The sequence below is a fragment of the Mesoplodon mirus genome, assembly GCF_964341445.2.
Source record: "Mesoplodon mirus genome assembly, chromosome: 6".
NCBI lineage: Eukaryota > Metazoa > Chordata > Mammalia > Artiodactyla > Ziphiidae > Mesoplodon > Mesoplodon mirus.
The window spans coordinates 46,388,139-46,398,007 of NC_138982.1; the positions used below are offsets into that span (position 1 = coordinate 46,388,139).

General features: G+C 52.6%; 2 protein-coding genes across 4 annotated transcripts in view; one reads left to right on the top strand and one right to left on the bottom strand.

The window, feature by feature from the left end:
• Positions 1–2,582: 2,582 nt before the first annotated feature.
• Positions 2,583–8,231, bottom strand: POLR2H (RNA polymerase II, I and III subunit H). Of its 2 annotated transcripts, none has more exons than XM_082624451.1 (5): positions 8,010–8,231; positions 4,939–5,022; positions 4,761–4,854; positions 3,877–3,960; positions 2,583–2,962 (listed from the first exon to the last, which is right to left on the bottom strand). In XM_082624451.1, the coding sequence occupies exons 2-5, from the start codon at positions 4,985–4,987 to the stop codon at positions 2,845–2,847; spliced, it is 345 nt and encodes a 114-aa protein (XP_082480577.1). In that variant the 5' UTR covers positions 4,988–5,022; positions 8,010–8,231; the 3' UTR covers positions 2,583–2,844. The 2 variants fall into 2 exon arrangements, with proteins under 2 accessions (XP_082480577.1, XP_082480576.1); XM_082624450.1 differs by lacking the exon at positions 8,010–8,231 and adding an exon at positions 6,460–7,189.
• Positions 8,232–8,350: 119 nt separating this feature from the next.
• The window catches only part of CLCN2 (chloride voltage-gated channel 2), a 13,758-nt gene continuing 12,239 nt past the window's right edge, over positions 8,351–9,869 (top strand). Inside the window, exon 1 of one of the 2 annotated variants that reach the window (XM_082624447.1) lies at positions 8,351–8,692. In XM_082624447.1, coding sequence (XP_082480573.1) covers positions 8,386–8,692 — 307 coding nt within the window. In that variant the 5' untranslated portion in view covers positions 8,351–8,385. The remainder of the gene's footprint in view (positions 8,693–9,869) is intronic. The other variant, XM_082624446.1, reaches the window with a different exon arrangement.

Consider the following 9,869-nt stretch of genomic DNA (forward strand, 5'->3'; position numbering starts at 1 on the left):
GCACTCCACTGCAAGGTCAACACTACCTCCAGTTGTCTGTAGGAAAACTAATGGAAGCTTTTTCCTCTCCCACCTCAACTCCCCAAAGGACAGGAAAAGTTAGCATGTAGGTAGAGGAGCCAGAAACCTAGGGTTCCAAACACTACCATAAAACCCCAGGGTCATTAAAGGCATTCCAAAACAGTAGAATGGAAGCCAGTATGTCAGGAAACTTATGCACATTATTTTTTTTAACACTCACACATCTCTATAAGGTAGGTATTATCATCTCTGCTTTACGGATGAGGAAACAGGCTCAGAGAAGGCCGGCAAGTTCCCAGTGGTTTCACAGCCTGTGAACAGGAGAAGAAACACCCTAGGTTGACTTAGTCTGGAGCCCATACATTCCCCAGTGTGGTGCACTGTCCAGTATATCAGTCAGTGACTCTATTTATTGGAAAAAATTTCCAAGTCCTTAGGGAGTACACATCAACAGTTAAAGAGTTCTGAGAAGAAAACCAAAGCTCTTGGTGGAGTGACCAATTTAGGCATCTCCAGGTGTCTCCCCCCACCACCCCATGGACAGAACAGTTGCCATGGAGAAAAAGTCAACAAACGCACAAAGCTCAGAAGTGCCGTCCAAATCTCGGATGGTGTCAGTTTCTGCATGGTAGAAAATCAGTTCATCCACACTACAAATTCCAGCATGGAGTCAAGAGAATAGTAAGTGGAAATTTTAACTTACTGAAATATTAAAGTAGGTTAACTTTAATGAACAAATGAAACATTTTATGGCACATGAAAGCCAGCACCCAGTACAAGAGATGCCAAAGGGACCAGAGACAAAGAATTAAGGGGTTTTCAGACAGTCAGCTGAGAGACAAAGATGGCAAAACTGCAAGAAGTACGTAGCCAGAAAGTTCCAGGCATCCAGTACTGGCATTTGACTTACCCTAGGGCAAACGTAAATAACCCATGGGCTTCTCCAGTGGGAACTAACTTGCCTCTACTGAGCATCTAACCAATTCCCAAATCATTCTATCTGGCTGATTCAGTCCCTTCTTCCCTTTACAGAAAAGACAAAAAACTGTTACAACGAGGACACTCTTCTCTCTATTCAACTGTACACCAGTTCTCTTTCTTCTGCCACCCCAGGGCAGCTAGGACAGTCTGCTACACTACCCTGCAAACTATTAGCTACCCCGCAAACTGTTATCGGTAATTAGGTTCTCCCTCTCCAACCTAAATCCATCCTTCTCCAACCCCTACAAAAAAATTTAACTGCACGTCAGAGGTTCTAGGATTCTATAAAAATTCATCCCAACTCCCACTTCACCTCCTACTTCCCTCTCCCCTCACCCCCACCCCACAGTAAAGCAAAAGAAACACCTTTTCCTCCCCCCTACAGAGGCCATTCATTTTCAACCCATTTCCCTAAATACTATTTCTAACACCTCCTGTGAAGACCTGAAAATGATGGGGAAGGAAATACCCCAGGCATCCCAGCAGGAGGACCAACTCTCACGGCAAAACCGGGAGATCAAAAGAGACAACTACTGGGCTTCCCTGGTGGCGCAGTGGTTGAGAGTCCGCCTGCCAATGCAGGGGACACGGGTTCGTGCCCCGGTCTGGGAGGATCCCACATGCCACGGAGCTGCTGGGCCCGTGAGCCATGGCCACTGAGCCTGCGCGTCCGGAGCCTGTGCTCCACAACAGGAGAGGCCACAACAGTGAGAGGCCCGTGTACCGCAAAAAAAAAAAAAGAGAGACAACTTAATACACACTTATGATCTTTCTGGATTGTTACCCTGAACTTCCCAGGGGAAATGAGTCTCATGTACTGTCTGAGACCTCAAATGCCAGGCTGAAGACCCAGCTCCAATGCTGGAGTCCTTGTAAGCATCACCATTTCCTCAACTTTGCTCTTCCCCCACTGATAAATTAGATTAGTGACTGCAGTCAGACTGCTGTATTGTCCCAGGCACTGGCACTGAATTGCCAAACCTCATTGGTATTGCTGCCCTGTCTACTTCACTGGTCTGTGAGGCAGCTCCCTGTTGAGTGTCACTGGTAAAAACCACCACCACTTACCCTCCCTCCGGGTCACCACTAGAATGTAAAGCGGAGAGCTAACTCCTCCACCTGCTTCCACAACCACCAAATCGTTCTTCCTCTCCTCTTCAGAGTTGTGTCCCATGCGTGTGTCGAAAAGCCTCATCTCAAAGCTTCCATAAAAATGACGAACATTGCCAGGCTATGCAAGCAACTCATTCAAGTCAACGTGATCTGACTTCCTGAGAAACTGAAAGTGTTGGAAGAACACGAGCAGAGCTCCTTGCCTATTCAGGGTTCTATGCCAAATGGGTGGTGCCCTCAGGAGCCAAAGCACAACACTCTCTCCCAGACAGAAAACCACACTGGAGGATAAACATTGGGGGTAGTCAGCCAGGAGACGGAGGTAACCCTGAACCCAGATACCAAAATGTTGGGATAGATCCTAACACTGACATGTGATCATCTGGCTGTGGGCCAGAAACATAATATACCATAGGCAAACTGGAAAAAATGGTTTTAAAATAAATGGAAAACACTTTGCTAAAAAAGAGGGGAAAAGAGTCTGAAAAAGTAAAGTTTAATTTAAAAAATCATATACATAAAACAACTTCTGATTCATTTTAAGCTCTCCCACTGGGTCTTTTGCAGGCAAGTCAGTTTCCCATTGAGTCCAGACCTCCTAAAGAGGCACCCACAGTGGACAGAGAGCCAGCCCCTCCTGAACAGGTGAACAACAGCAACTGCTACTCGGGCTTGAACGAACGTCCATGACCTGCGTGACTAAGCAGCAAGGCTGGCTCCCTAGGTGGTTCAGAAGGCCAGTTTCTTCATCAGCAGATAAACTCGGGAATCCACTTCAAATCCATGCAGATTGTTGGCATCACCCTGCAGCCTCATGAGCAGGCCCCCATAGGACACGTAGGCAGAGCTGAAACAGAAGACCCAGTCCCATGAGTCTGAGCTCCATAGCCACTGTTACTCAGCAGCTCTCCAACCCAACCTAAGAAAAAAAAGGCATCCTTCTAGAGTTTTGTCATCAGGAACCAAATTGTTCTTTATATCGGCAAAGGTGGAAGATACTCCATGCCCAGAATAAAGGAAATGGTCAAATCAATTAAGATATATCCGTTTACTAGAATGTTACATAGCTATTAAAATGTTTAGGAATAGCTTAAAATTGACATGGGGAAACATGTTTTACATAACATTAAGCAAAAAGAACAGAACAAAACATTGTAATAAACAACACGAGCTCAAAGAAAAAAGTACACAGAAAAAAAAACCCTAGAACATTCAAGAATGTTTATGTAAAAGATTCCCTCTGTTTATAGAACTATAGGTGACTTTTTTCCTTCTTCACATTACTTCTCTGCTTTTCAAATTTCTTACAAAGGGCACATGTTGTTTTAATAAGATTTTAAAGAAAAGAAAAAAATAATTGGGCAGAGAAACCAAAGAACTAGGGATTGGATTGCAGAGTGGCAAACACACACACACACACACACACACACACACACACACACACACACGCCTAGCAGTTTAATCACTTATGCTGCATTTAGTTCTTGGAGAAGTAACCTTCCTTGGCATTTCACACAGCTAGATTACCAGTTTCTCATTTGGACCACCAGGCCCTGAGGTCCTGACAGAGGGCAAAGTGAGCAATCTACATTTCAGACTGAAAATTGTTCCCAAAACAGTTTCTTCCCGGGTCCCACCTAGGTCTGAGGTGCTTGGGGAAAGAAACCCAGGAAGCCTGAGCATGGTCCAAATTTTCAGAGCATAGTCCAAATTCTCACAAAAGGGAGGGGGCGAGGGCTCTCACAAGACTGCGGAACTTACAGGCGTGTTGCTGCTTCAGTAGAAGTTTCATCTCCCTCAATCCTGTACACTTTCCCATACATTACATACTCAAATTGGTCAGCCCTGTGGAACAATAGTGGCAGTTATTCTTAAATGTAGTTAACAACAATAAGAGGCCCTTTAAAAATGGTAACTGGTAACTAAGTGCCAGCATCATAACAACAGGCACTTTCCAAACATAATGTCATTTAGTCCTCAGAGTAACCCTGTGAGCTGGGTATGATCATCGATATTTTACTGATGAGAAAACTAAGGTTGAAAGAGGTTAAGGTTGGACTTCCCTGGTGGCACAGTGGTTAAGGATCCCCCACCAATGCAAGGGACACGGGTTCGATCCCTGGTCCAGGAAGATCCCACATGCTGCGGAGCAACAAAGCCCCATGCGCCACAACAACTGAGCCTGCGCTCTAGTGCCCACACGCTGCAACTACTAGGCCCCCGCTCCCTGCAACTAGAGAATGCCCAGGCGCAGCAACAAAGACCCAACGCAGCCAAAAAGAAAAAAGAAAAAAAGAAAGAGGTTAAGGTTAGTCAACAAATAAGTGGTAGAGCTGAGATGTGAACTGAGTGGGGCTCAAAAGCCTCTGCATCACACCAAACTCCCTCCCAAGACACAAGGCCCACAGAGCCTAGGTCATTCAGTGGTCATTTCCTCTGCCATCAAAAAGCTACAACTCACACTGTAATCACTGCTTTGGATAAACACCTGAATGTCTGAATTCTTAAGTGCAGCAATTTCCTTAAGGTTACATAGATTCTGCTGATAATCATTTATTTTATGAATTAAGTAAGGGTCTTTCTATACCACTTTATCTACTTAGTCCTCAGGCATATTTCAAGTTCTCCCTGCTCCACTCCCTCACCTGGAAGGCCTATCATCTGTAGGGTTGTATTCACCATCATCCAGAGTACCATCTTCATACAAAGTACTGGCTATGACCAACCGGAACTTGTCACCTGAAAAATAACAGCGGCATCAGAGGGTGAAGAATAGCTGAAATGGCAAAAAGCCTCCTGCTGTTGTTTATGTTCAATACTTACCCAAGTCTACAGGGTAAATCTGAATGTTTACATCTAATATGAGGTCCATCTTGAAAGATTCACTCTCACAATGCAGTCGAGACACTGGAGGGAAATAGGGAAAGAGTGGCAGAGGTCATTGCCGGGCCCAGGGCAGACCCTACAGCACAAGGCAGACTCCTACTTTGTGGGGGCTGGATGCAACAGAATACTCAATCTAACCCAACCTGTACCCACTGGCCTCAGCACAGGGCAGACTCCTACTTTGTGGGGGCTGGATGCAACAGAATACTCAATCTAACCCAACCTGTATCCACTGGCCTCAGCACAGGGCAGACTCCTACTTTGTGGGGGCTGGATGCAACAGAATACTCAATCTAACCCAACCTGTATCCACTGGCCTCTCACAGACGTGCAGGCTCAATCAGAACCACATATGCAGGGACTTCCCTGGTGGCGCAGTGGTTAAGAATCCACCTGCCAATGCAGGGACACGGGTTCGAGCCCTGGTCTGGGAAGATCCCACATGCCACAGAGCAACTAAGCCCGTGTGCCACAACTACCGAGCCTGTGCTCTAGAGCCCACGAGCTACAACTACTGAGCCCACATGCCACAACTACTGAGCCCTCGTGCCTAGAGCCCGTGCTCCGCAACAAGAGAAGCCACTGCAATGAGAAGCCCGCGTGCAGCAACGGAGACCCAAGGCAGCCAAAAATAAATATTTTTTTTTAAAAAAGAACCACATATGCAAGAAGGAAAGGGGACACAACCTATGGCAAGTGGATAGAATCCCCAGAAAAGAATCAAAGATCCTCTGGCAACAAATAATATCCAGGTTCTAGGCCTACCTAGGTGGTTAAGAAACAACCTGATTTGGGGCAAGTTATTCATTCATCCAAAGGTTTTGTCTCTCTGTGCCAGGTGCTCTGCTAAGGGGATTATCAACTTGTGTAAGAACTGCGTTTTGTCCCAAAAAACATCCCAGTCTCTAGGCAAAAGAAGAGACACCAAGGACAATTATTGATCAATGACAGAATAAAGACTTGTACACCAAGCAGTCAACTCTGACTCCGAGAGGATTTCACAAAGAGCTAAAGACTCTGAGGGCAATGGGCTCTGAGGTCGGATTATTCGCTGTACAGCCTTGGGTGGGTTGCTTAGTCTCTCAGAGCAAAATGGGTAAGACACCACCTCCCTCATGGAGGCTCTTGAAAGGAATAAGTAAGATAAAGTGTGTGTAAGGTGCACAGTACAGCGCCTAGCACTGAGTGGGTAGCGATTAGAAAGATGCCCGGAGAAAAGGCCATCCAGGCACCGGGCACAGCTTGTGCCAGGGAGAGCCAGGAGAGCCAGGAGAGCCAGGAGAGCCAGGGAGAGCGCGAAGCCTCCGTTTCCTCTGTAAAATGTTTCCTGAGAAAGGTCCCTACACCAAGACCTGCCGGTAGGGGTCGGCTACGTCAAATGGGTGGACTAGAGGCCCAGGGGCGTGTTCCCGAGAGGATTAGCCCCTTCCCCCAACAGCCCCTCCAAATCTTACTTACCTCGGTCAAACTTTTTGCCCTCCGGATCAATGTCTTTTACATCAAAAATATCCTCAAACAGGATGCCCGCCATGGTGAGGGGGCCACGAAAATAGCGGAGGGGCTGAGAGCGCGACCACGACGACTAGGGGTACGCGCACCCCCTCGCGTGGAGGTAAAGAGGAGAAAGGAAAAGGAAGAGCTTGAAGAGCGGCGGCTAAGAAATAGAATAACGCATGCGCACGGACAAGCAGGAACGCGGCCACTTCCGCCACCTAGCTCTCGGGGCTTCTTGACTTCCGCCCCGAACGGTTCTTTCCGAGAGGCTGCAGTATTAAGGGCGGGTCTCAGGTCCAAATAACTCCGCCCCGGGCGGCAACACGATAGGTCCCACCTCCGGCCGAGGCGGCGTCTTGTCCGGCTCTCTCCAGTGGCTCTACTGCGCCCTCTTCAGAAGCCAGGTCAGGAAGACTGGAATGCTTGGGGGCCTACCCCAGCCAGGGACCTTGATCCTTGGCCCAGAGAAGCCCGGCCCGAGCCCTACCGTGCCGGTCTGCCTGCCCGCCGAGGGCACAGTCCGTGCGAAGGGAGAGCGGAGAAGAACCCCGCCCCCAGGGCGCTGGCCCGGCAGGGCTCAGGACCCAGCCCCTCCAGCTGGCACCCAGGCCGGCCCGGGCCGGCTCGGCCCATATGGCTGTCACCTGAGCCGGGTCCGTCCAGTTTGGGAATTTGCCATGATGTCACCATGGGAAAGAGGAAAGCCTGCACCGTCCCCACCCCTACTCTCTTCCCTCACACCGCCCCTTCAGCAGGCATTAACCCCCACGCACTGCCCTCCTTGAGCACTGCCCCTTAAGCTCGGTTCTGCCCTTTCCCCCCGCCACGACCCTCTCCTGGACAAGCTCTCCTATGTGTTCCTTCATCCTGACACTATCCTCTCCTACGGATACCACCTCTTCTTTTACATTGCCCCTTCCTCTTTCCCCCCCCTTTCTCCTCCCGCTGGTTCCTCTTCTTTTACACTGCCCCCTTCCTGGACACTGCTCCCTCTTCCTGGGAACCCCCGCTGCTCCCACGTGCCCCTACACCCTGGTGCTGCCTCCTCCGGCACACTGCCTGTTTCCTGGGCACACGCCTTTCCCCTGACACTATCTCTGACACTGCCCATCCACCTGTGCTCACCCCACCCTCTGCTCTATCCTTCTTCGGACCCTTACAGAGAACGCAGAGCGCAGAGCGCCAGCAGGCCGTTCCCCCTTGGCGGCTAGACGTCAGCAGCTACTCGGATTTCTCCTTGGGCCCTGCCAGGGAGAAGCGACCTCTGTCCCCCCACGCCCAACTCCCAGGCACCTAGACCTCCCTCCCCTCTGGCCTCACCCCTTCCCGTTCCCTCTCCACCTCCACCCCCGCACAAGCGGAAGGCCAAGTTGCTCCAAGTGCACCTCCCTCGGGGAGCCGAGAAGAAGGCAAGGAGAAAGGAAGGGGATGAGAGAGACCGAGGGTCCCAGCTCCAAGCACCCCCCTTCTGGGCCTAGCGTCACCCTCCGAGTCCCCCCAGCTCTGTTTCTCACCCCCGACGGAGTGGAGGGGCCCTGCCAGGCCGGTCTGAGCCCTTGGCCCCAGCGGAAAAGCAAGAGAGGACGCCGCTCCTGAGGGATTGGGCCTGAAAGTCTGATTTAGACGGCTCGGCAGCCCCCGACCCCAGGCCCTACAGAGCCCCGGCGAGTCCGGCCCCTCCCGGCCGGACGCGGAGAGCCACAGACCCCGTCCGGCCCCTCCACGTGCCAGTGGACCCGCCCCCGCCCTGGCCCGGGCGCCGCTCTCAGCCACCCGCCTCGGCAGAGACTGGGGCCGGGCTCGCGCGTTTCAAGCGCCCCCTGCCGCCTCTCCCGAGCCCGGGAGGCGGCCCCAAAGCGGACCCCGGCCGCGCTGGGCCGGCTCCCTTAGATGGGCCGGCGGGCGGAGCAGCACGGAGGGCACCGCCCTCGGCCCGCCCGCCGAGGAGGGGACGCGAGCGGGAGGCTGCGCCAGCGGCGCCCGCCCGGGGCCCGCCGCACTCTGCACTCGACCGCCCGGGCTGCGGGGACGGGACGGGTGTGGGCGCGGGCTCTGCGGGCCGGGAGGCGAGTCCGGGCCAGAGCCCGAGCCGCGGCGGGAGGCCAGAGGGCTGTGAGCGGAGATGGCGGCGGCGGCGGGGGCGGCGGCGGCGGAGGAAGGGATGGAGCCACGGGCGCTGCAGTACGAGCAGACCCTGGTAAGTGAAGCCAGCAGATCCCTGAGGAGTGTGCTCCCGGACCGCTGCTCCTGGTTACCCGTGGAAGCGCGAGGACGGGACGGGGGCGGGGGGTGGGGGGCTACCCTAACCCCGCCCCAGCCCTCTGAGCTGGGGAAACTGAGGCTCGAGGGCCTGAGAGCCTGGAGTGCTAAATGGTGGAACGCTGCATGCAGGTTTCTGGCTGAGGCTGGGGGCCTGCAGACGACAGGGACTTCAGGTGCCTGTTCCAGGTGTCCTTCCCTTTAGTCCCCCCACCAACGTTTTCTTTGCTCCTCCCCACTGGCACTTGGGTCCAAGTCTCAGCACCCTACTACCCCTTCCCAGCACCACTCACATGCTTGAACTTTCTCTCTCTGCACTGTATCTCCACCATCTGAGACATTCCTTCTGTCTCCACTATGTGCATGGCACTGCTAGGAAGATGATCAGACCCAAACCCAGCCCTGGCCCTTACCCCTGGGAGCTGGCAATCCAGCACTGGCAGGAACCCCTCAGTGGATTCTCTGGAAAAATGTGGCCTGCCACCCTGGGGCACAGGAGCCTTACGGGAGTATGGGTCAAGCAGGAGTTGGGACCTTTGCTCATCTGACTCTGGGTGTCCAGCCCCACCCCCACCCCCACCCCCACCCCAGGGCTGTCCCTCAGTGTCATTAGAAGCAGGGGTTCTGGGGATCTGCGCTGACTCACAGCCACCACTGCAACTTAGTGTTTGAGAAACCTTTTGCCTCTGCTTGTGTCACAGGGGTGGGGGACCCAAACTCTAGGGAAGGGAGTGGGCCTTGTAACTTTTTTATCAGCGTGGGCCGGAATTTGCCCAGGAAGGAGGCAAGGAAGGAACTTCTCCAGGAGAAGGGGGCCCGGGCTGTATCTGAGGCTAGGAGGTGCCCAGTTACAAGAAAGAGTGACTGGATGAAACATGATGACAGGGAGAGGTGGCAAAGGTGAGGGTGGAGCGAGGGTAGAGGGGTAGGCCTCTGCACAGAGTGGGATGTGTCTGTCAATCTGCGTGGGACACTGTGGTCTAGCAAGCCAGGCACCAGCTACCTCTCCATCTCCTTCACCCGGTCTCTATCTCTGGAATGAGTTCTCAGGGTCAAGCTCTCTCCCTGGCACTCTCTGCTCCAGCCTCTCTCTCTTGTCCTTCCGATCCCTTTGT